Below are 24,603 nucleotides of genomic sequence, written 5' to 3' on the forward strand. Positions count from 1 at the left end.
ATCATCCTCTCAGAACGAGGTACCCTTCGATGTTCTCGATCTTCAGGGACCAGCTGCCACCATAACGCCCGTGGCCGTCCAGCTTTCCCACGGCTCGCCTTCGCCAGGGTAGAAGACAGGACACGTCATCTTCATGGGGAGTTCAGCATCCTTACCTCGCTCCCATATAACATGTCTGTCGTTGAACTGGCACATCTCCTCTGGTTCCAGGCCCTCAACTGACTCTGGGTTGCGAGGATCGACTTGCCACACGCGCTGTACATTAGGATTCCTGCCGACGTTAGGATGCGCCAGTAGATGATGGAAGCATTTCAAGGATGACAGTTACCTGGTGAGTGCCCAAAACTCATACTGTTCCCAGAGCGAGTCCAGCGGCCAGCCATCCTGGTCGCTCCTGGTGAAGAGATAGACATCTGGATTGACCGCCGCCAAAGCCAGCGCCTGGTAAATACACCGGACCAACACCAGATGAGGCGCAATGTCCCATTCATTCCAATGCAGCGGCTCTCGACCCTGCTGTGTCAGGGTCCGGACGTATCCCTCCTGCGCTCAAAACCCTGTAAAGTTAGCTTGACGGGATGTCTTCGCTACAAACCAAGTCCAAGGCACCTACAGCTGTTGTCCACACATCTGTGCAACCACGCAATCTTGCCACCTTCGCCACGACTCTTAAACCAAGCCATCATGAGCTTTCCTGAAGTTTTGGTGTCCTCGCCCAGATTGGTCCAGAAAGAAACGTGATGGTCTGCATCGCCATAACCTCTGTTACCGGTGTCTCGGATTCGGTCGAACAACTGCTTCAGCGAGGGAAGCCACTCGTCTCAGACCCACTGACCAGTCGCATCTTTGGTGCACTGGCGGCGATGGAGGTTATTGGTGTGGTCGTGGACCAGCTGAGGATCGTGATCGTCGACAGCTCCGAAAGGGACGCAATTAGCTGGCGTGAGGACGACGAGGAGCACAAAGATTCCGATGCATTGGAAGGTCCACATAATGACAGCCGCCGTTAGTGGGATGTTGTATCAGCTTCGAGCTGGAGTGCTTGGAACTTGCTGCATACAACAGCCGCAGATCCTTGAGCCTCCCGTAGTAGTGGCAGAGTGCGGCGCGGAGATCTGGAAGGGCGTGACCACGGCAAAGCAGGAGAGATCTACATCTCCATGTTACGAAGAGGCAGTCACTGCCCTTCTGTCTCACTCAGTGCACCTACACGGAGAAGTGGCTTCATGTAGCCTCGTGCCTGCCTGAACGAGGCAACTGCCAAGATAGTATCTCAGGCAGTAAAAGCCTTGGCATTTGCCTGACGACTTGGGATTCCTCGATGATATTGCACGTAGCTGGCGACATAGGCAGACTGCAAAAGTAAGTTAGATGTATCAGTTAGATCTTGTGTGCACGTTCAGATCTGCAGGAGCCGTGCTCAAGGGCCGGATATAACCGAGAGTAATTTCTGCTGCCGGTCAGTGCGAGCAGGCTCGGCGAACGCGTCAAGAGAGGAATTCCCTCACGTCGCATCTCTAGGTCAAAAATCCTTTCTAATTTCCACGTTCGACTGTCTTCACAGTCTAGTGTTTGGTCGAAACAATGCACAGCAAGTCCAGCTACATCGAGTGTCTCCGAGCGACGCTGTGGCTCAGCACCGGCACCGCACGGGCCAACTTCGTTCTCTCCTCGAGCATCAACGTGGTTGCATCTATACCGACAGACTAGTCCCAGACGTAGTGCCGTCCGGCGTATGTCAGAGGTCGTCTGCAGCTTCATTGACACGGCAATACTCTACAACAGAGGCGGTGCAACACGGCAGAGATTTATCATTCATTGTTTCATTTGTGAAAGGATGCCGGAAACGGCGTGGCTTTCTTTGCTCTTGGGCTTGCTGACCCTACAGGTAACCAATATGCCCTGCCATGGCTGAGCTCCCACACTTTTGAGGCACCTCTTTAGCCTCTGGATCAAGTCAGAACTCGACAGCCACTGGACTACAGGATTCCACCGCGCTTCGCTTCACCCCTGGAAACACCTACCACATTGACAATGGTTAAGACTCGCAGCAATCTCGTTACCGATCCAGTAGGGCCGCTCCCCTTCGACCCTACAGCTTTTGCTGTCGACCATAAAACCAACCTAACCAAGATCACCAATGTTGCTTGGAAGTACGTCGCTGCCTTGATAGCTCAGTGGTCGGATAAGCCTTGGTACACGTTCCTGACTACCAAGCCTGACTTTCAAGAAGAGGAAAGCCACACATGGGTTCCGCGGTGGCCTTTGGGGAAAGGAGGGTCAGTCACCCCCGTCCAAATCCAGCAAGCCTTCATCTGAATGCCCCTGACCACTCTGCCATTTCCCTCATCTTTCGTCGATGTACTTTACTGACTTATTGACTAGTAAGTGTCACATCAGAGCACCTTGGCTTGTCTACTCCCGAAGTGCGCTGCCAAGAGCCGTGAATGTTCCAGCGCCGTTGAGCAATCCTGTCTAAAACTACTTTCGAGTTTCAGAAACATGAGCTGCGAGCTCAGCCTAGATTGGTTACATTCTGTTTCGCTCGAAAGTTCCTTGAATATAAGTTAACTCAGTGCTCCAGGTCAAGCCATAGTGGCACTTTGGGAAAAGTTGGACGATGTAGGAGACGTTCGAGACTCAATCGTTGTAAAAGAACGGGTATTGGGGAGCGACAAAGCCATCGACTTCTACACCGTCGGAATGCCTCGAGAAGCGATCATCAGTGCTCATCTGTCTGCCATGAAACGAAGTGAGCGCAACATCACCCAATTGCGAGGCTACAAGTTCTACCCGAACCTGTCTGATCTCTCCGCTGGCACTGCCAACGATCGTGGGCGCCTATACTTGCGATACGCACCTCACGGTAGCCTTGAAACCGTGGTGAGCCGATACCGCGCTTTCAACACGCACCTCCCGGAGCTGTATCTCTGGTCAGTCTTGGTGGATCTCGCAAACGCCGCTTGTATAATGCGAGAATGTCCAGTGACGTGGAACCCGGTCCCTAAGAAAGGACAGGCACCTCCGAACTTTGAGCGAAGCGAAGATGTCTTCATTCTACACGAGGACTTCAAACCAGGTAACTGCTTCATCGAAGCCGACCGCAACCGCACCAGAAGGCAGGTCAAGACACCATATCATCCGACTGAGCTGGGGGACTTTGGTATGAGTCAGCCTCGGACTGCAGACCCATCCAACCCTCGCCTCTGGTGGGGAGTAGGCACTTCTTGTTGGATCCCTCCTGAACAACTTCAATACGGCAGACTTTGGGATCGAAAGGTGTACAATTGGGACGGCGCGACTCCCCCCGATTTCGATGAGCGTACCAATGTTTGGAGTATCGGGAAGATTATGTGGCATATGAGTGAGTTGTCTACCACCCTCACAGAGTGCCCCAAAAGACGATGTCTACGTGTTAACAAGCGCCCATGATTCATGCTTTCGGTTTTGTAGCCGAAACCATCTCGAGACCAGCTATGTGACCCTTGGCTCAGCGCTTCGACTCTGCGAACACATACTGACTTTCTTTACTACAGTGACTCTAAGAGGACGTCTCGAATTCCCAAAAGACTTTCGAGATGAGAGGGGCCGCATAACTAGACGCCAGGAAGACTATGACGACGAGCAGCAGTTCTATGAATTCAACAACCACTTCATGCGCTTCGATGATACGGCAAACAAGGACACGTCCTGCGTTCATTACTCTCTTGCGTTGCGGCACCTCGTCTACGAATGCTTGCGACCAGAGATCACGCGTCGCCCGGGATCTGCACAGCTTTTGAAACGAGCCAGGGGCGAAATGAAGAGGTGCAAGTCACAGACAGGAGCGCAAGAGCCGAGTGCCGTCCATTTCGACAATGGAAGCATGAATGATGTGGGCTTGCAGCATAAGCGCGATGCCGGCTTGCGATTCGACCATCAGGACGAGAGCCACATGCAGCTCTTCGCCGAAATGTTTCTCGGACATCGGATGGGCAATCCAGACGAGCCTCGCCTACGCCCGCCCGGCGATGATTGGGCGCAGTTTGAGCGGGATGCGCAGATCTATGAGAGTGCGCGGGAAGAAAGGCACCCGCCCGCGAACAGTCTACTGCAAGAGCTCGCTGAGGGAGTGTTCCGCGACGTGAAACCAGCCAGGCAGAAGAGAGCTCGGTCATGGGTCTCGCAGGATGAACCAGACACGGACCTGAGGCGCAGGCTGCGCGATCTTCGCACCAGGACCAGGGCTTTCGCGTCCACCAAACCGATGAATCTGCTCACCCACATTCTGGAGTGCGAAAAGCTCGACGTGGATGTTGCGGAGCGCGTTATGTGCTGGCTATACAAACCCAGATCTAGGATGCAGTTCGGCTGGGCGCGCGATGCCACCGGTCGACGGCAAGCCACTGCCGCCATGCGAAAGTGGCAGGAACGGTTCGACGGCAAGCGGCAAGATCGGACGTTCCGCGAGTGCTTGTACTTTGTGTCCAAGGAAGCGGCTGGAGTTCTCCGAGTCGACCAGGCGATCAAGACCATGGGAGTCACTTTCCACCCTGAAGAAGGACTCCAGGACGAACAGAGAGCGGGAGAGGAAACACAACCAGCAGCAGGAGAAGAAGTCGAACCAGGCCTGTCCGTTGCTGAAGCACTGATGCGCATCCGTGAGCTCCACAACGAAATCAACAGTCTCTGGTGGGCGGGCGAGAGCGAGATCAGTGGCTGCAGTGAGCAACTCATCGTCCGAATACTGCGACGCAAGAAGTGGAATGTGCAAGCTGCAGTACGGCACTTTGTTGATTGCAACATGTTGCAGCGCCACACTCATCTAAAGATGGTCAATGACTTCGGCATGACGCGTCAGGAGGTGGATGCCAGAATCCGGCAGGTTCAGAGCTACATGGTGACGCGGTATAATCGAGACCGGGATGACCCCATAGTCAAAGACAAAGGTAGGATCGCGCGCGTGTTGGCGAGGGAGTGCGACTATAGTGTCCCGGCGGCTATTTTCCACCTTGTCAATACTGGTGAGTTGACCATCCGGGGACATAGAGAAGCTGATGCGATTGAAGCTGCCGTCGACGGCCTGATCAAGGATGTGATCAACAAACCGGCGTCTGGTCCCTCCTATGGCGGTCCTCGGTCGGAGCCTATCAGCAGTTCTTCGTCTAGCAGCAGCGCTCACTCTCGCCACATTTCGAACAGTTCCGAGTCTGATCCCGGCCCACCGCCTGGTGTAGGCGCAGCTGGCGCAGGCGCCACAGGCACAAATTTGGGCAATGGCGAGATTGGTAATGCTTCCCGATATCCGGAACATCGTCCAGCTTACGATCAGATGCTCGACATCCTCAATGACATGGGTCCCGTTCAACAGAAGGCCGGAACAGGTTATGATCAGATGCTCGACGTTCTCAACGACATGGGCCCGATTGATCGAGATGCTGGCACGCGTGGCAAGCACACCTCACCTCATGCCGGCGCGGCTCCTCATCAGAGCCAGTCGCGGCGTCCGTCCTCTGCGCGAATCGTTCAGCAAGCACGGTATTCTAGAGGACAGGCCTCAATGGACCCCAGCGAGAATGGCCCACCTGCCGACGAAAATGGGAGCATGAGTCCGGTCAGCGCCGAGGAAGGAGATGTATCTTGGGCACGCGATGACGACGAGCTTCAGGTGATGGACGACGACTACCAGGAGTGCGCCCCGGTGACTGAGTCTCAAGCGGAGAGGAACAGAACCCAGCTGGAAATTGCTCGCATGAGAAGCAGCGCTCAAGTGGCCAAGAACAAGACCTGGCTGACCGCTCAGCTGCGTAGCAAGCCACTCGTCCAGCAAAGCAACAGCTTCGATAACATCTACAGCGACAGAGCTGTCGCGCGGCACTCGCAGCGATCACTGCCGGCGACGAGGCGAGCGGAGTTCGAGGATATCTGGATGACAGGTGCTTTGCATCCCAATGATGAAAAAAATGCTCATACACAATACGAGGAAAGGCTAAAGCGGCTTGCTGATGAGATTGTCATAGGGCACTGGCCTGAGCTCAGAGAAGACGAGGAGAGGAATTCAAGAGAAGTGGAGCGGTGGCAGGAGGAGGAGGAGGAGGAGGAGGAGAAGGAGGCTGGAGAAGGAGAAGGAAAAGGAGAAGGAAGGGGGAGCTGGAAAGACGATGAAGAAGGCGGGCAAGGAAGTGCCCTCCGGGGTGAGAGGAAAGACAAGGACAGCACCACGGAAGCGGGCGTGAGATCTGGAGGCTTTGGTATTCGCAGGTGTTCGGTGCCGTCTCGTTGGATGACTCGTTGCATTGCAGGGGATTGATCGACATGGACGCAGAATAGACAGGGCGACGTTGATAGAATGCAAAGTGTACATGGTGGAAACAAATATAAGTCCGAAGTCACTTCTCTGTTCTCAGGGGGCCGGACTTTGACAGAGTCCGCGAATGTCCGAGCATCCTTCATACCAAGCCACGAGCGTTGCATCCACTGCCTGTAAGTGCCAGGCCTACCGCTTGGCTAAGGCACCCAAAGAAGCTCCAGTACTTGGGTCCGGCCATATCACCTTACGTATGTTGATCAACATGTCCCACCAGCATGACAAGAGGCTTGCGTTGGGCTCCGAGTCGACCTCACCAACATAGACCTCGCTCGTATCGACGATGGCGACCAACAGCCTCAAGGTCCGACCCGCCACCACCAGCGACCTGGACCAGCTCTCCACCATCTTCACGCGCTCGTTCCACCCCGTTTCGCCATATATGCGGCGTACGTTCCCCGACACGGCCGCCATGCGCGCCTGGTGGCGGAGTCTGTACACGACCGCCCTCGCAGACCCGGAAGCCACGCTCATGGTCGTGACGACGGAACCGTCCGGCAACGACGACAGTGTCATAGCACTGGGGCAGTGGCGTTTCTTCCCGGACTATCCGCACCGTCCTCCGCGACTCGAGCTTGAGTCGGCAACGAGTGCGCAGCTGGATCCAAACGGGAATCTCGCAGCGGGGACGTGGTCGCTGCTGCGCTCGTGCGAGGACACGGATCTCGAGCTGTACCGGGGCATGACGGGCTTCTTGGCGGAGATGCACGGCAAGATGATGGCGGGGACGCCGCACTATAACATGGAGTTGCTGGCGACGGTGCAGGAGGCCAAGGGCAAGGGAGCGGGCCGGCTGTTGGTGGAGGAGCTGGGGAGGGTGGCGGATGCGAAGGGGGTGGTGGCGTTTGTCGAGACTAACAATATCGTGGTCGAGTTTTATCGGAAGATGGGCTGGGTCGTCAAGGAGCAGTTGGCTATGCCGGGGGGTGTGGGCTATGAAGAGTATATCCTGGTCAGAGAGCCGAAGAAAGAGTGAGGGAGGAGCGTAAGAGTTGAGAGTCGGCCATAAGTCTTGACATAGCCGCCATGGTCTGTGTGGTGCATATAAACAGACTCATAGATCTGACAGACGTAATCAACCCATGCGCAAGGCGTGATCGGTACTCAATACAAGCTCCTATGCGTCCATCAACTTCAGCGTCTCCTGTTCGACGTGCTCCAGACTCTTTCGGTAGAGCATAGGCCCAACACTGATACGACACGCGCCGGCCTCTCTGGCCCCCTTCACGCCAATGTCCCCTGGCTGCACACTCACCATGCCCAGCTCCTTGACCATCAACTCGACCTCCTCCTTGGTGATGGACTTCTTCCCCACTCCCCACACAAAAACACTCGTCGCCCCGGCCTCCAACCACTTCTTCCCCCTCTCAATCACATCCTCGACCGTCCCACCATACCCAAACACGTCCGTCCTCGCATTAAGCACAAACCCGTCCACACCAGCCTCCCTCGCCCCGCGCATCACCTCCCTCAGCCTCGCCACCTGCTCCTCCACGCCCCGCAACCTCGGCGGCGACACACTGTTATCCACATCCTCAATATTCGCCCCCACCACCCCCAACTTCACCGCCGCCCTCACCGTCTCCGCCGGGTCAGCATACCCATCCTGCAGGTCCGCCGACAGCGGCACCTCGGCCGCGCGCCCGCTGTTGCGCAGGCCCGCGGCCACGTTGGCGATGCCCGCCAGGTTGCCCGCGAGCGTGAGGTCGTTGTCCCCGACACCCTGCGTCGCCGCCATGGCCCAGCTGGCGGTCGCGAGGGCCGTCGTGCGCGGGTTGCGCGCGATCAGCTGCGCCGTGCCCGCGTCGTGCACGTTCGTGAGCAGCAGGGGCGTGCCGCGCTGGTGCAGCGACTTCAGGCGGGCGGCGAGGCCGGGGAGGTCTGACTGCTGCTGCTGCTGCTGTTGCTGTTGCTGTTTTTGCGTGGACATTGTAGTGTAGGCTTGGGCCCTAAGCGATACTGTTTTGATGGTGCTGCGTGGGTTGGTTTTTCGCTTCGTTATGGAGTGGTGGCTACTGGCTCGAGAGTGCTGGTTGGTGGGGCTGTGGAGGAGAGCTGTAGAGATGTGACGAAGCTTGGTGCAGACGTTCGGTCCGCGGCCTGCGTGCGAGAGTGCTAATGAACCTGACATTCTGGTGAACGCGAAGCACTGACAGGGGTGTATATGTATTTATGAGAGTAGACGTCCAAGTAGACTTCAAGGCTGATATCCCAGCGTAAGCGGCGTAAGTGTTCAGCGTATTCGCTTTACTGTAAAGATTATTCGTAATCAAGGTCAGCTGCGAGTTAGGCAGCGGTGTCTAACTTCAGGCAATGTTTGTCGAATACCAAACTGAAGACTGCAGGATGTGAAGGGCGTGGTTGTCACTCAGAGCTCAGCTAGGATGATTGCGGCGAAAGTGGCCTATAAGAACGGCGCAGAATATCAATAGGGGCCACACCAGTCCCACCTGAGCAACTGGAGCCATGCTATGTAGTTTTGAGTCAGCAGGTGTTCTGTATCATTCTCTGATGAGCCGCGCGTTCGCAAGCCTGCCAGTAATAGCTTCCAATGCCTTCGTGCCGCCTAAAGCCTCGCACAGTCGTTGTCTGAAGGTGGTGAGGCACTGCCAGCCTCGTAGCACACCACAGTATTGGAGCCTCTCCTTCAACTTCCTGGTCTCGCAGTCCTGGTCCTAGGCCATAAAGTCCATGCCGCCGCCCAAAACCGCTTCCAGATCGGCCCTAATGTCCCACACCGCTCTCGCGCCTGACTTGTCCGCCACACTTGCCTTGTGCTGACTACTTAACTCTAGCCACCGTCGCGCCACGTCGCCGTCAATCATACCGCGACCGCCCATACCGTCCGTTTCAATGTCCCGGAATGCTCTGGGGTTCAGGCCGCAGGGGTGCTCCATCTGCGAAGTCAGTATATTCTGCAACGTGCTTAATCGCCGATACGAGGCGTCGTCAACCGTGGTTATTAGTGAGATAGCCCCGGACGCGTGGGTGATGAGGAGCTGGTATTTGGGGATTGCCGCGGACGTGGCCGCCGGCGTGGCACGCCCAGATCCTGGGCTGGCGACTGTGGGTGGAGCTGTGACAGCCGCCTCGTACGAGGTCAGAGTGCGAGGAACAAGGCGCATCGTTGTTGGTGCGTCGCCGGTGTTAAACGTACTGCGAAGGAGCAGCTTTTTGCCCCTCTCCGCCTTTGGGTTCTCGGGGTCATACTGTAGAATGCGAAGCTCGCCATTTCCGTCGGCGGCTATTATGTACAGCTCCTGGCTGTTTTCTGAAGGCAGAAAGTCGGCGGCAAGGACAGAGGGACGGTCCATGTCCTGGCTCAAAAGTTGCATCTTGTAAGGCTCTTCGCTGTAGCCTATGAGCCAGAGACCAGAGAAAGCGTCTCCCAGAATACACAGGCCGGTGCCTGGCAGAGACTTAGAGACCGAAGTGTAGAAGTGCATGTCCAGGAACGCGACTGGCAGGATGGACATGTCCTCGCGTAGACCGCGAACCATGCATTTCTGGCCTTGCGCCGCAAGTACGAAGCCTTGGCTGCCAATGGGTGCGAGCGTAGTCACTGCGCCGCGCACGTCTTCGGTGCTGAGTAACTTGAGCTTCAGATCCGATTCCGGGACGCCCGGCCGTGGCACTACCTCAGCAACGGAGAATAGGTAAATGTGGCCTCTCGTCACGATCCTCTCGCCCTTTGCCGTACCCGTACCAACTACCACCAACGGCTGTTGTCGGTGGGTAATCTCTGAAGTCTCAAGAGACATGGTCTTGACATCAAGCACCCTTTCTGAAGCGTCGAAAGTGTAGTGGGAGATGACATTATGGGTGTACGACGATATCAGCTGGAGGGTGGACTCACTAGTTGTCGGCAAGAAGTCGGTCTTTTCGTTGGCCCATTCCGGGTGGAATTCATCGTCGCGAGGAAGATGGAACGGAGCAGCTCTTTGCGACGCAATTACGTATGAACATGTGTCCTCGAAGTAGGCGATGGAAGTGATGTCGTGACCCAGCGGTTTTCGATGAATGACCCACGGCGACTGTCCAAGTAGCAGATCGGGTGGGACGGAAGCCAGGCACAGGTGTCCCTCAGAGTCGACGAAAGCCAAATCCGCATGTTGAGACCCGTCTAAACTGCATAGAGAGCGAGCAGATTTAGGTCCAATTGGATAGATCTGCGGCGCAGTCGCAGCCGCTTTGACTATCACTAGTGCATGGCTGCCGGGGAGAAGCATTGCGTGATGGCCAGAAGCTGTGGTAAATGTCGTTGCCGCGGCCATTTCTGGTGTGGCTTCTCCATCTTCTTCAACAGTAGAATCATTGTTGTAGTCGGCATTTCGAGTAGCCACCTTTTTCAACTTGAACGATCCGACAACGCCGGGCACCGCAAAGGGTTCATAGAGAATGACATCGCCAGTCAAGTTTCGAATGAGCAGGTAAGGCCGCTGTTCCACGTCATTGCCCAGGTCTGCAATCATTGCATCTGCAAGGTCGTCGCTGTTTCGCCAGTGCTTCGGCAACTGTACATCCGGCGCCAGAAGCGTCGGCAAGAAGCCGACTCCTTCCACATGGAAGACCTGCACATCCATGTTGGACATAGGAATGACTGACAGGGCGCCACCTGTTGATAACAACGAGAGTAAAATTCTCGGTTCGCTAGGTGAGTTGTGAAATCTGCCCGATTGGAAGAAGTCTGTGGTGTCAACATAGAGTGAGGCTGCACTGAAACCATCACTAGAGACCGCGGAAAGCGACTGGGGTAGCTCCAGCTCTTCGAGTTCACCGTTCTTGTCCGCCTTTAGGATGGTAACAGAGTGATCATCCTTCAGCAGGGTCATGTACGGCTCTGCAAAGCTTGCCTTGACAGCCCTCGAAAGCTGACCTTCGTCTTCATCGACAATGGGCACGATCTGCGATATGCCGAATCCTGGAAAGAAGTCAATCAATGAACAAGTTGGTGAGGGGGGTTACGTACCAGCATTATAAACACGGATCTCACTGCCGGTGACGAAAATGGTACGACTTGTGGAAGTAAACACACCAACCGCAATGGGCTCCCCCGACGTGGGCTCAAATTCGGTTCCATGCACTTTCTGCAAGTCACCCCCACTGAGCTCCCATAAGGATGAGGTGGTTTGTTCCTCATCACTTCTCTCCGAGACAATAAGTCGCTCCGATACGCCAGGGTTGGCGCAACAAGGCCAAACTCCTTGGGCGGACCCATGCCTGAGACGCTTGCGGACTTCAGGATTGAGATCGTGAGTGAAGAAGGCGATACCACCGGCGCGCCCATGACCGTAGCTCGCAGCTAGCTCCAATCCATCTGCCAGGGCACTGGAATCATCTCGTCCCAAGTCGTCACGTTTTCGCTTTGTGGCCCGGCCAAATGCTATATCGTGCAACGGGGCAATACAAGGCAGTGTATCGTGAAGGTGGAGGTTGGTACCACTAGCTTGAGATAGGTTGGCAGATGCGGCACGATCGCCTGCGAAAAGATCATCGTCATCTTCCATATCGTCATCGTCATCTTCTCCGTTTTCGAAGCCGTCCCCATTTACATCTGCGTGCGATCTTGACATCTGGCGTTTTAGCTGCGTACCACGCCTCGCGCCGAGGAGCACAGCATCAGCTGCTTCACTTCCAATGAAGATCTGTCCCGAGGAGAGCGTAGAGGCACAGCTCGGCATGCTCTGGACTGCATCGCAGAGCTTGGTATTGTCCACTTGGCGTAACGACATACCGGAGACTGATCTGCCGTCAAGCCTGAAAGAGAGAACAAAGAGCTGCCCGGATTTCGTGATGAGGAGGACGTCTCCGTTCAAACGATCAAGTTGCGCAACCTGGGAGCCTTCGAGTCGCAGCCGAAGACTAGACTGATCTGTCATGGGGAACGATGAGCTTTCACGGGCGAATTCGTTGACTGAGAGGCCTGTAGCTTTGCCACCTTGGTCGATGTGGATGATTTCATTTCCTCCAACCAGAAGACTTCCACTCACAGGCAGTGGAAGAGAAAATACCGAGTGTATGTCGTTAGGCAGATTCTTGACGGACTGGAGGGTGGTAGAGGCCCTCTGTTCGATGTCCAGAGCGTAGACCGAATAGATGGTGACATCCCGTCTTTCTACTGCGAGATTGTTGGAGCGAGCAGCTGTCGAGTACAGTATGCCGATTGTCGGATCGCGGTACTCGTGGAGGAAGGTGAGATCCACTGGATGTAACAGACCTGGGTCGAGGGCAGTCATTGGAAGAACGAATGAGGGAAAGTAAGGCGTGGCATGTCCATCCTCGAGTCCGTTCACGTGCTTGGATCGCGTTCGCTCTTCGACAATACCATCCATGTCATCGAGATCATCATCCATGGCCAAATCATCACCAGCTTGATGGAAAGGGATTATGGCGAGACTGCCCACGCCGAAGTTGAAGGCGGCACATCTACTGTTGGGATCGATGGTCAAATGGCTGACACAGTACTGAAGATCGGGCATCCAGGGAGCGGCTTGCAACGCGTGGTTCTCGTAGTAATGTATTGAGATGGTAGAGATGCTATGCTGTGTGGGGTCCCACTCGACCAGGCTCAACTTGGCATCACGAAACGCGATCAAGACGGCATCACCACCGCTTCTCAAATCCTCGACATGAACTCGCCCCAGGGCCGTGACAGTACCGGACAGACGATGCTCGGCTACGAGAACAAGTTTGGAGTCGTGGCCCTGGTCTGGGGATCTGACCTCAAAAATCTGAAGTAACGAGGTCCGAGCAACAATGAGGTTGTTGGCGCCCGCAGAGACGAAGGGAGCTGCCAGAGAGTGAGTTATTCCCGATGGCGGAACGAGCTCGGAGTAGCACTGCATGTTGGCAGGCCCCGATATGCAGTCGCATAGAACTCAAGCTAGTCTGCGTGAAGGATGGGCTCGTTCAAGATGCGGAAGGGAGAATGGTGATGATTGTCCTCTCTAAACATGGCAAGCGCAAGCGGAGTCCATACTTGCCCCGAAGATAGATAGCGGGAGTCGATGACGGTCGAAGATGCTCTATTGTTGATGGAAGTCGGTCGTGGTCGCGGTGCTCCTTGACAGAGCCCCGTCGATAGAAAGACTTGGCGCCAAGCTCATGAATCGGTCCACTTTTCTCTCGCGCCTGCGGGCCAAGTTTTAGGTGCAGCTACTCTCCGTTCACGACGCGGAGGTCGTGCCTATGACGTCCCTGCTGCCTGTCATCTGCCATCTACCACAGCGACTCTGTGTTTCCGCTTTTGCACGAGCAGACTGCCTGCTAATGTCCTTCTACTGCTGAGCTCATCCCAACTGTTGTGCATACGCCAACATGGAGCTACTCCCCAAGCTCGCAGCTCTCGCGGCTGAGTCCTCTTCGCCCGTCTCGATCATGGCTTCTCAGGGCTACGTCCAAGTCACTCTGATATGGGTAGTCTACGCTATTGCTGTGGTGCTCTTGCTGGCCATCGCATCACTCTTCGTCTACCTATACCAAACCCATCGCGATCGGTCGGCCTACGTTACCACTGTTTGCATCTTCACCATAACCTGTCTGCTGGCAACTGTTCTCCTCCTTCCAGTCGATGTGGCCCTGGTCTCGTCAACGACCAGTTCCAAGCACGGCATCCGTAAAGACTGGGCTACACAGGACAAGGTGGATCAGATTACATACACTCTGAGGATCGTCTACTACCTGCTGTACTCTCTGGATGCCTTGTTGTGTCTACTCGTCATCCCCTTCACCTACTTCTGGTATGAGGAATACGATGAAGTTGCCGAAGAGGAAGGCTCCCAGACGTTTGCTACCAGATTCTGGGCCGCGTTCAAGTACACGATCGTGTTTGTCTTTCTCTGCGTGGCCTTGTTCCTGGTTGGGTTCTTCATTCCGGTTGCGAAGCACCGGGAAGGCGCCCATTTCGATCTCGATTTCTTCAAAAACCTGCTGGCCGAAAACCATGGAGAACGGGCATTGACTTTTGCACTGGGGCTATTGATCACTATCGGTATCATCATTTACTGTTTCTACACTGCTGCTGGGTTGGCTTTGCTACCTCTCACACTCATCAAATCAGCTCCGGGCGTTTCGGCTCCCGCGATGGGCGAGTCCACAGCAACTCAACTCGAAAGCAACCTAGAGCGCCAGAGACAATTGGAAGGCCGCGCTCAAGGCAATAGCAACGGGCTATCATCAAAAGACCAACGCGAGCTAGATGCACTGGTTCGCGAAGAACGCACATTACGCCGCCACCAGCGTATTGCTGAGGAAAATTCTGGCGAGGGACAGAACTTCTTTTGGAAAGTATGGGTCAAAATTGGCGCCGTCTTGCGTCCGATCAAGCTCATTCTCGGACTCCTCCTCGTCGTTGTCGTTCTCCTCATCTTTGCCAGTATGCTCATCACTGCCATCGACAAGGCCAAGAACTCGGTCTGCAAGAAGCACTGTGGCTATCTCTTGGGTCACATCAACATTTTCCAGCCTGTTAACTGGATCCTGGTCAAGACTGCCAAGGTGTTCCCCATCGACTATGTCATTTTCTTGCTGATTACGATGCTCTTCTTTTGCGCCAGTGTTGTTGGTATCGCCACAATCGGCATTCGTCTGCTTTGGATCACCATATTTCGCATTAGAAAGGCCCATACTTCACCCCAGGCTCTACTGATTGCAACAGTAATGCTTACCTTGATGACTCTCGGAACCAATTACGCCATTGCTATGTTGGTGGCGCCTCAGTATGCCACCTTCGGTCCACAGACTTTCTGTGACCACCCGCTGCGTCACCCAGGCGAGCAGCCTGACTGCACCAATCATCAGCAACATATCATTGCATGCACTGAGGCGACGAAGAACTCGGCTGCCAAGAATGTCTGCACGCCTTCGGTCGCTTCGACATTTCTAAACCGGGTCACTGTCAACTTCCCCTTTTTCGGTGTGATCGATTTCTGGGCGCAATTTGCGTTCATGGGCATTTTCCTCCTCGCATTCGTGCTACTACTCTTCCGAACTCCAAAGTTGTCAGACTCGGATTCTGAGGAAGATGCTATCGAAGAGGAGGAGGAAGGCCTTCTCGCGAGTACTGGCCGACGCTTTGGTGCTACATGGCAGGACATCACCGGGCGTGTGAGTCACGATGGGAGGAAAGGTCAGCCCAGTGGACGGGGTCTCCGAGACAACGCTGACGGCGACGATTAATGTGACGAAATGTGGACAAAGGGCTCAGAGGGCTCGAAATTGCACCCATGGAAGTACTGTACATAGGTGACGGCGTTTGATGAGTCAAGGTGGTCACTAGCGATGGCGAATACGTAGTAATGCTTGAGATTTACCGAAAGTAAGATGAAGTATTGGAGAGTGTTCTTGGGCAGATGTAACCCCTGCTGGTCATCGCGTGTTTCCGTGGCCAATGGTGGTGAACTGTATGGCGCACGCGGGCGCGGAGGCTGCCGAAGCCGCCAAGAAATATCAACTTCAATCACCCCCTTCAAGTGATGTGTTGCAGAATTGCCGGATATCGCACAGCATCGTTCATTCTCATCACAACCCTGTCCTATCCGTTCTGCAATAGATCCCCATTGTTGGGAACATTGGCGATAAGCGTGGCTAAGCTCGTGGCACCGCTTTCCTGTGACTCTGTATCAATATTGGTATTGACCGCTCAAGCGCCGTCTGTTAGGCCCGGACCGGCTTTCACAGGCAGCACAAGCCGTCTCGAACGACCCGCACCAACACCATGGAGTACGACGACGAAGACGACATTCAGCAGTACCAGGCGCGACAGCAGAAACGGCAGGGCGAGAGCCGCGCACAAAAATCCGTTCGCCAAGTGGCGGGTGGTGACACAGCGGAGGATGACGATGAGCCCTCAGCAAACAACGAAGAAAGTCCCGAACTCAGCTCGTCTGACGAACTTGCCATCGAGGAAGAAGAAGCCCGTCATCCTTTCTATCACTATGCCACCGAGAAAGCCGACAGTTTCGCTGACGCCAAAGTAATCTACCAACGCCACCGTCTTGATACCAAGACCTCCCAGGACTTCGCCAATCTTTCCTTGAGCAAGTCTACCACCTTGCCCTCGATTCTTGACGGTGGTTTTGGCCCACCACTCAACCGAACAAGCAGTCTTGCGTCCCGCAAAAGCGTTCGTGGCTCTTCTGGTGGGGGCCAAGCCATGACCTTCAAGAAAGAGCCTTTTCCGAGCTTTCAACAAAGCCCCGAGCCATCTCGCACATCTCATGATGTATTCCTGGATGCCGATGCCAAGGCAAGAGCACACAATCAGCATCCGGCCCTACCCCATGAATTCAAAGATCCGTTGCTTGCTCATGAGGGAATGCATGGGGCGGGAGCAGGGGTGGGTCTTGGGTCTGGACCAAGCGGCCTGGCGAAGAACGAAGAAAGCATTGTATCCGAAGTTCAATCTATTTGTGACAAGATCAAGTTGCTTCTCGACATGCGCCGAGAGTTCATGAAGACATCACTGCAGTGTCCAGGTGACAATCCCAAGGATTACGACGAGTGGGAAATCTACCCCCCTCCACCTGAGCCTGTATGGACTCAAGAGAAGAACCGCGTCAACGGTCATGATGATGAAAACCCATCGAGGACTTCTAGCGGATTATACATGCCTGACACTGGCCGCCCGGACAGTAAATCAGGCCGCTCGACCACTTACACCAGCCACGTCGGCTCGGATAGAACACCAGTTTCTCCAACAACTGCCAGACGCAGGCGCAAACCTGGCCATGATATTGGCGAGGACTTTGATATGTCCGAGGTGGACATTCCAGGAGAGGACACAGAATACCACTATGCTCCAGATGCTGCGAGTATCTACCAAGTCTACGACGATCGCGACAAGCCGGTCGTCCAAGTTCCCACACTGCGAGATTACTATATCGCATTAGACACGGTGTTGGACATATGCTCAGATGGTCCAACTAAGAGCTTTGCCTATCGTCGCATGCAGTATCTCGAGGGTCGCTACAATCTATACTCCTTGCTCAACGAATACGAGGAAGTCGCGGACACAAAGAAAGTGCCTCACCGTGACTTCTACAATGTACGAAAGGTCGACACCCATGTTCACCATTCGGCCTGCATGAACCAGAAGCACCTCCTCCGCTTCATCAAAAGTAAGATGAAGAAGTGTCCGACTGAGGTGGTAATAGACCGTGACGGGAAACAGTTGACTTTACAAGAAGTCTTCGAGAGCATCAACCTCACAGCATATGACCTGAGCATAGATACCTTGGATATGCATGCTCACACTGACTCTTTCCATCGCTTCGACAAATTCAACTTGAAGTACAATCCTGTTGGTCAGTCACGACTAAGAGATATATTCCTCAAGACGGACAATTTCATCAAAGGCCGGTATCTCGCAGAGATCACACGTGAGGTCATCTCGGATCTGGAGGCCAGCAAGTACCAGATGGTCGAATGGCGCATCAGTGTCTATGGGCGCAGTATTCATGAGTGGGACACGCTCGCGGCATGGGTTGTTGACAACAAGCTCTTTTCTCACAACATCCGCTGGCTTGTACAGATTCCTCGACTTTTTGGCCTATACAAGGCCATGGGAACCATGGAAACTTACGATGAGCTGTTGCGCAACATCTTCCAGCCGCTGTTTGAAGTCACGCAAAACCCGGCCAGCCATCCCAAGCTCTACGTTTTCCTTCAACGGGTCATCGGCTTTGACAGCGTTGACGACGAAAGCAAGCCTGAGCGCCGGCTGTTCCGAAAATTCCCCGTGCCCAAAGAATGGAACACCAAGCAGAACCCTCCCTATGGCTACTGGATCTACCACTTGTACGCAAACATGTCGTCGCTGAACGCGTGGCGACAAAAACGTGGGTTCAATACTTTCCTCCTCCGACCTCACTGTGGCGAAGCTGGCGACACGGACCACCTGGCGGCGGCTCTGTTGTGCTGTCACAGCATCAGCCACGGCATCACTTTGAGGAAAGTCCCAATGTTGCAGTATTTGTTTTACCTGGAACAAATTGGCATTGCAATGTCACCCCTTAGCAACAATGCTCTGTTCCTAACTTACGACCGCAATCCATTCATCAGCTACTTCAAAAGGGGACTCAATGTCTCACTCTCGACCGACGACCCGCTGCAGTTTGCGTTCACCAAAGAGCCGCTTATTGAGGAGTACTCGGTGGCGGCGCAGATCTACAAGCTGTCAGCCGTCGACATGTGCGAATTAGCCAAGCACTCTGTCGACCAGTCTGGTTTCGAGCTGTCGTTGAAGCAACGCTGGTTGGGGAAGTACTGCTACTTGCCGGGCGTGCTCGGCAACGATGTAGCCAAGTGCAATGTGCCCGATGTGCGAGAAGCGTTCAGGCACGAGACGCTGAAAGCAGAGCATGCATTGTGAGTAATTCCTAACCCGAGGTACGGTTGTCAAGCTAACAGCACGTGCAGCATTGCCAAATACACGAAAGACTATACGCACCTGGAGAGATGCACGCCGAGCATACCGGAACCAGATGACCCCTCGGCATCCATGAGCGAAGTGTACAAGGTCCTCGAGTCACCGAAACAGTACTACGCGACCGTGGCAGACTCGATCCCCCCGGCCCAGCAAGCCCGGGTGCCTAATGCAAAGTCAAGCAGCAACGTGGAGACACTCAGCAGCTCACCTCCACGTCTCCGTAAGGCGTCGACGCAGCTCTACGCTGTCACATCCCCCACAGATCCTCACATTTCCGGCCACGAGCCTCGGGTGTTCCCGGGTATTGCGTATCAGCGAGAGCGGCGACATAGCTTGAGGAAGAGCATCAGCGGATCAGAAGGTACCGCGCCGGACTTGAGCAGCAGCCAACAGCTAGAGCCTGCGCTAGCAAAGCTCCAAGAGAGGGAAGACAGCGAGGCGGCCTTCGCTGACGACACGGATTAGTGTTTCGGAAGAATGCAGGTGAGGGCCAACACGGCGTGGACATCGACTACGGTTTGAATGATCATCCTCCTGGCAGAAGGTTGGGCCGTTGCGGCTGCCCTCCAGATCAGCAGGAGTAAGGTGCAGGGCGTGAATGGTCAGGGTGCCTGCTTCGGGCGAACTCGGATCGATGTACTGTAGATTTCTTGCTTCCTATACGGACAGTCATCACATACAGGGCTTCCGTTGGCGCCAAGTCCATAAGCACGTGTAAGCGTACCCCAGATTCCGAGATGCGAAGCGACGAAACGTGAGTCGTTGGTAGTGTTGTAGATGGAGTCGCCTGGATGCCACTACAGGACTTGGTATGCGGCCGTAGACCCCCCCGAGTCCGTTGACCGCTGGAGTCCCTGGGCCTATGGAGTCCAGAAATGGCAAATACAGTACTTCTGTTCCGGCTCATGGCGAGCTCGCGTGTGCTGGTCGAAGATAAGCTGCTTCATCAGCTAGGGCGGCTGATTCACCAGGATGAAGTAAGTGGGGGTTGTGAAAGTGTTGAAATTCAATCAGGAGGTCAGCAGAAGCATGTTGAGCTGTTCCGGGCGTCCAGAGCGGCGATGCCTCAAGCAGAAAAGCTTCGCGCGGGATGAAGGAGGCTGCCCGAGAATCCTCTGGATTCCTCTGGGTGGATGCAAGCCTATCTAGACTCCTCGACTGCAGCCGACACCGCCTAAAAGGTCCCCTCTGATAGGCGGTGGAGAAGCTCCCCCAAGACTGAAATGCCATGCACGGTTCGTCATTCTCGATCTGATCCTTGCTGTTGTGGTCACCCCACATGTCGATTTCGAGTTCCCTTCATGCGCCGAATGCGGGCGTTGACATCTGCTGCATTTTCGTCTTCCCTCTTTCTCTGGTACAGCTTACCCGGGTGAGATACGTCTCTCACTAATCCACTACATGGTCCGGGCACGAGATCTCCTGGCTCTAGCCCCTACCAAATGAGCTGCATGGCCTTCCGATCTACCTGCCGCCTTCACCCGAGAATAACATTCGCTGTTGACACTCCGGCCACAGCCTCTCACTTGGGTACCCTCACACGACCCCGGACTCTGAAGCCCGAATGGCGTCTTCCCCGCCTCGCAGGCGCTTTCTTCCCGAACCCGTCGAAACCACTGTACGAAGCTCCAAGCGCCCGAGCCCCTCTGCAGATACATCCCATACTTCCCCGGATTCTGGGCCCGGCACACAGGCGGTTACAAATACAGAGTCCAACGACATGGCTCCTGTTGCTCAACCGAGGAGGTTCCAGCCTCAACCTATAGAAGAGTCTGTCAAGAGTTCCCGCAAGACCAAGTCGCAGCATGTCGAACATGCCGACCTACCTTATCGCTCATCTCAACCGCTCCTCCACTCAGAAGATTCGACGGAGCCTGGCTTCCCAACAGCAGGTCCCCCCGAGTCGAAGCCGCGACGTTTCTCACCACAACGGATAGAAACCACAAGTCGATCATCGAGGCGCAAATTCGCTCCCGAGCCAGTCGAAACCTCGACTAGAAGCAGCAAGGACAGGCAGGGCGAAAGCAAGCCCAAACAGACACGGAGATTCGCCCCCGAACCTGTGGAGACGACATCGAGGAGCCACAAAGCTAGCAAAGAGGAAGACCAGGCCGGACAGACCACACCAGAACCTCGGAAGAAGTTCTCGCCAGAACCGATCTCGACTGAGAGAATTAGTAGGAGACAAGCATCCCAGACGGCTGAGCACTCTTCTGAAAACAATCCAGACGAGTCACGCTCCAGGAAGTCGTCCGACTCCAGTCAAAGCGCGAACGGCACCCGTCGGTTTTCCCCTGATTTGATCGAGACCGCCAAAGGTACATATCGACAAACGGCCGCCCCCTCTCCTACGAAATCTGACCACACGCTCAGGCCACCAGCCGAGGCAACAGAAGACAACAGTGACGAGAGTGACGACAATGTTAGCACCCTAGAAGAATCCAGATTCTCAGCTGCTGCCCTGGCCAAGAGGCACAACGAGGAAAATCGGCGACATTCCTTCATGGTTCCAGGTCTACCTATGATCGAGTCTGATTCTGGGGACGATTCCTCCGCACCCTCGTTGACAAACTCGCGGTCGTCCGCCGATTCTCTGCAGCGAGCAAATAGTCGTCGTGCGGCAGGCGAGACGTACACGGAATACGTGCTCAAGCTAGCAGCGCAAAGCGCTACCGACGAGGAGTTACAGCAACAAGCCATGGCGGCTTATATCAACGAGACGACTCATGAACAAGTTGCTCATTACGGATTTGACGAGGAAGACGACCCTTCTCCTCGGGGAGGCCGTTTCTCCGGCGAAAATGGCGCCGATGTGCGCACTTTCCGCCGTTCTTCACAGGACGATCTCGACTGGGAGTTGAAGCAGATGCAGCGTCACCACGCCCAATTGGAGGAAGCCAAACGCCAGCTCAAGCACGATACGGCCGGCCACAGCAGGTTCAGTGCCGCTGCCTTAGCAACGCGGCACAAACTAGAAGCCGAGAAGGAGGTTCATGTCAAGAAGCTGAAAGCCGAAGAGTCAGAGATGGCCAAGATGCGCGCTGCCGCCACTCCACCCATGCTCGGCGACGACCTCGTCTTTCCACAGACCATCTCACCCAAAATGACGCGTTGTGAGACCGACCAGCATCCACGGCCGCGGAGTGCCGACTCTGATGACGACGAAGAAGAAATTGGTCAGCAGGATCTGTGGACCACCAAAGTCAAAGTTGAGACGTCCGTCGAGACTGGACTTTGGGGTGGGTGCTGCAATGGTAGCGACAGCCGACCTGGCACACCACAGAGAACTGGCCTACAAACACCGGGCATCGAGAAAGACAACCCTTTCGACTGTCTCACCCCAGGAAGGAAGACACCTGGAACAAAGACCCCCAAGCGACGTGTGTATGGCTCGCTAGCCTTTCTTCCACTGACACCTCCGCGCACGACCGACAACGAGGACAACTTCACTTCCAGCATTGACAAGAGGCTTATCCTCGAACGCCAGATTGAAGATGAGTTTCCCGACTGTGTGATTACGCAGGTCTACAATTACCTCTCTCTTGGGTACCCGTCATTGGCCTGGGCGTTCGACGCGGAGTTGAGCAAGATCAGTCGCATATCCGTCGAGGAGCTGCGAAAGGACGACAATAACGTCGATGCCAAGGGCTATGTCGGCGCACCTGAAGGAGACGGCTCTCCTGAGGAAGCTGTTACTAAGGGCGGGTGTCGAAGGTGGGAGGCGCTCAGGCTATATGTCCGCGAATGGGCACGGCAGAGCCCCGGCTTCATGGAGGAGATTGATGGCATTGGGCGGAGATCGGAACAGTGGGGCGGCAATGTGGGTGTCCGGAAGGGCAGCTGGGCACATTAAGCGGGATTCCGCAGCTGCTCTTCATGCTTTTGATGTTCTTGAACAAGCTGGGGCTGACCTAGGGGGTTGGCAAGGCATGGAACGTCCAAGAACCAGCCCCGAGTGGCATTCAAAAAGATTACGACTCTATGTTCCACTAATGACTTTTCGATGTACACGATTAAACGCAAGCGATGGAATTGTGGCTCTGACAAGAGGGTGAAAACGGACAGGAAAATGCTCAACAGGAGGGGGATATACCCTGCCATACACAGTATAGAAGAAAAGAGCCGGTCAAGGGAATGATGCAACTTTGATTCAATCGCAGTATTCTGGATGTGTGACGGCATGAAGTAGAGAGCACCTTTCGTGTTGCTTTTGCAAGTTTCCATCTCTTTCTGCGACTTCTGTGCCCATCGGTGCCATCATTTGCTCCCTTCTCATGCTCTTTAACAGGTGTGCTAGGACAGATCAGGCATCCGAAATTGCCTCGATACCGGGGGAAGGTCTGTCCACTGGCATCTTCTGGCCCGTTATTTGGACAACGCTCGCCAGGGAAATCCAATCCAAACGGGCGACTGATATGGGATCCTCTTTCCAGCGGCGATCATCCGGAGCGCACCATACTACGCCATGGACCTTGTCTGCAAGCTGCTGACCACGGGCGAAGGCCTTGCCTGCCCAAGTTCAAGCATTCGGGTGCACATGTGGATGGTCCGGCACGGGCTCCTGATCCTTCCACTTATCGAGCACCTCATTGACCTTTGTGACATCCAGGCCCTCGATGACCGACCACTTCGGTACCTTTAGACTGCCGTCGACAAGCCAAGTAGGCAGATGGTCCCAGAAATACCGGCCGAGCTCGGGATACAGGAGCGTCATGCCCTGCACGAAGGTATCCTCGAAATCTGCCTCCTTCTTGCCCGCGCGCGCGTAATCCACCGTGCCGTGGACGAAGTTCGCCAGATGGCCGCTCCCGCCGCCGCTGCCCGACAGCAGTGCGGCTCCCAGGGTGCGGTCGCTGTGCATGACATTGAAGCAATACTGCAGGTCGTCATCTCCGACGACGTCCCGAATCTGGCGGACCATGTCATCGAAGTTCCCGTGGCGACTGACGACATGAGTTGCCCCCAGCTGCTTCAGGCTGTCCGTGTTCTGAGGCCCGGCGGTGACCACGACGGAGCGCCAGCCCATCACCTTGGCGAACTGTATGATCAGTTTCCCCAGCTGGCTGCTGCCTCCGAGCACGACGAGGTCGTGGCTCGACGCGTCGAACTCGGCCTTGCCCCCGAGAGACGACACGGGCAGGGCGAAGCCGCTGTTCGCGAAGAAGCCGAAGAAGGCCGTCGCCGCGTTGGTCGGCATGGTGGTGGCGTCGTCGTCCGAGAGCCCCGGCGGTACTTTGGCGCTGCATCGGTCGTCGACCAACGCATATTCCTGCAGGCCGGCGAAGTCGAGGACTCGGGGACTGAGGAAGTTGCCCTGGCCGAAGACCCTGTCGCCGACTTGATACTTCGTGACGTCCGGCCCCAGCTTCTCGACGGTGCCGGCGACGTCGGACCCGGGGATCCATGGCCATTCCTTGATCAGGAGACCAAGGTCTTTGATCTTCTGATCATGTGGATTCAGAGCAGTGGTCGACACCTTGACGAGGACTTCGTTGGGGCCCGGGTCCGGAACGTTGCGTTCGGCGAGCGTGGCGGGCTCGCCTTGGGCGTTGAAGACGATTGCCTTCATGAGTAGCTACCACCACTTTGCGCTTTTTTGGGCCAAGAGAGTTGGTTTCACGGCTGTTACGAGAAGGCGGCATCGAGGAGCCGCCCTACTACGACCGATCACGGAGAGCGGTAGCTGTTGCTCACAGGAGCCTTGATCCAGCGACGACCACGCGATTATAATCGCCCAAGGCTGATTCGATACCTTTCCGCCGAACGGCTCACAGGACATCGTACGCGCAGCTCGTCGCTGTGCTATATAATGCCCACAGGGACTCGGCCG

At 55.2% G+C, this 24,603-nt stretch overlaps 9 protein-coding genes across 9 annotated transcripts; 5 read left to right on the forward strand and 4 right to left on the reverse strand.

Moving 5' to 3' along the window:
• Positions 1–42: 42 nt before the first annotated feature.
• HMPREF1541_08111 (uncharacterized protein) lies at positions 43–992 on the reverse strand (the record flags this gene model as incomplete). The annotated part of the gene is made up of 4 exons (XM_008722431.1): positions 43–271; positions 329–548; positions 614–775; positions 836–992. 4 exons carry the CDS (start codon positions 990–992, stop codon positions 43–45), a joined length of 768 nt encoding a protein of 255 aa, XP_008720653.1.
• A 1,711-nt stretch (positions 993–2,703) lies between these two features.
• HMPREF1541_08112 (uncharacterized protein) lies at positions 2,704–6,289 on the forward strand (the record flags this gene model as incomplete). Its single annotated transcript, XM_008722432.1, has 2 exons — positions 2,704–3,364; positions 3,537–6,289. 2 exons carry the CDS (start codon positions 2,704–2,706, stop codon positions 6,287–6,289), a joined length of 3,414 nt encoding a protein of 1,137 aa, XP_008720654.1.
• A 340-nt stretch (positions 6,290–6,629) lies between these two features.
• On the forward strand, positions 6,630–7,322 carry HMPREF1541_08113 (uncharacterized protein; the record flags this gene model as incomplete). Its single annotated transcript, XM_008722433.1, has 1 exon — positions 6,630–7,322. One exon carries the CDS (start codon positions 6,630–6,632, stop codon positions 7,320–7,322), a length of 693 nt encoding a protein of 230 aa, XP_008720655.1.
• Positions 7,323–7,463: 141 nt separating this feature from the next.
• HMPREF1541_08114 (uncharacterized protein) lies at positions 7,464–8,276 on the reverse strand (the record flags this gene model as incomplete). The annotated part of the gene is made up of 1 exon (XM_008722434.1): positions 7,464–8,276. The coding sequence occupies one exon, from the start codon at positions 8,274–8,276 to the stop codon at positions 7,464–7,466; it is 813 nt and encodes a 270-aa protein (XP_008720656.1).
• A 745-nt stretch (positions 8,277–9,021) lies between these two features.
• Positions 9,022–13,191, reverse strand: HMPREF1541_08115 (uncharacterized protein; the record flags this gene model as incomplete). Its single annotated transcript, XM_008722435.1, has 2 exons — positions 9,022–11,267; positions 11,316–13,191. The coding sequence occupies 2 exons, from the start codon at positions 13,189–13,191 to the stop codon at positions 9,022–9,024; spliced, it is 4,122 nt and encodes a 1,373-aa protein (XP_008720657.1).
• Positions 13,192–13,663: 472 nt separating this feature from the next.
• Positions 13,664–15,523, forward strand: HMPREF1541_08116 (uncharacterized protein; the record flags this gene model as incomplete). The annotated part of the gene is made up of 1 exon (XM_008722436.1): positions 13,664–15,523. The coding sequence occupies one exon, from the start codon at positions 13,664–13,666 to the stop codon at positions 15,521–15,523; it is 1,860 nt and encodes a 619-aa protein (XP_008720658.1).
• Positions 15,524–16,061: 538 nt separating this feature from the next.
• On the forward strand, positions 16,062–19,238 carry HMPREF1541_08117 (AMP deaminase; the record flags this gene model as incomplete). The annotated part of the gene is made up of 2 exons (XM_008722437.1): positions 16,062–18,712; positions 18,764–19,238. The coding sequence occupies 2 exons, from the start codon at positions 16,062–16,064 to the stop codon at positions 19,236–19,238; spliced, it is 3,126 nt and encodes a 1,041-aa protein (XP_008720659.1).
• A 1,255-nt stretch (positions 19,239–20,493) lies between these two features.
• Positions 20,494–22,626, forward strand: HMPREF1541_08118 (uncharacterized protein; the record flags this gene model as incomplete). The annotated part of the gene is made up of 1 exon (XM_008722438.1): positions 20,494–22,626. One exon carries the CDS (start codon positions 20,494–20,496, stop codon positions 22,624–22,626), a length of 2,133 nt encoding a protein of 710 aa, XP_008720660.1.
• Positions 22,627–23,292: 666 nt separating this feature from the next.
• HMPREF1541_08119 (uncharacterized protein) lies at positions 23,293–24,342 on the reverse strand (the record flags this gene model as incomplete). The annotated part of the gene is made up of 1 exon (XM_008722439.1): positions 23,293–24,342. One exon carries the CDS (start codon positions 24,340–24,342, stop codon positions 23,293–23,295), a length of 1,050 nt encoding a protein of 349 aa, XP_008720661.1.
• Between the last annotated feature and the right edge of the window lie 261 nt (positions 24,343–24,603).

This window comes from Cyphellophora europaea (assembly GCF_000365145.1).
Source record: "Cyphellophora europaea CBS 101466 unplaced genomic scaffold supercont1.8, whole genome shotgun sequence".
Taxonomy (NCBI): domain Eukaryota; kingdom Fungi; phylum Ascomycota; class Eurotiomycetes; order Chaetothyriales; family Cyphellophoraceae; genus Cyphellophora; species Cyphellophora europaea.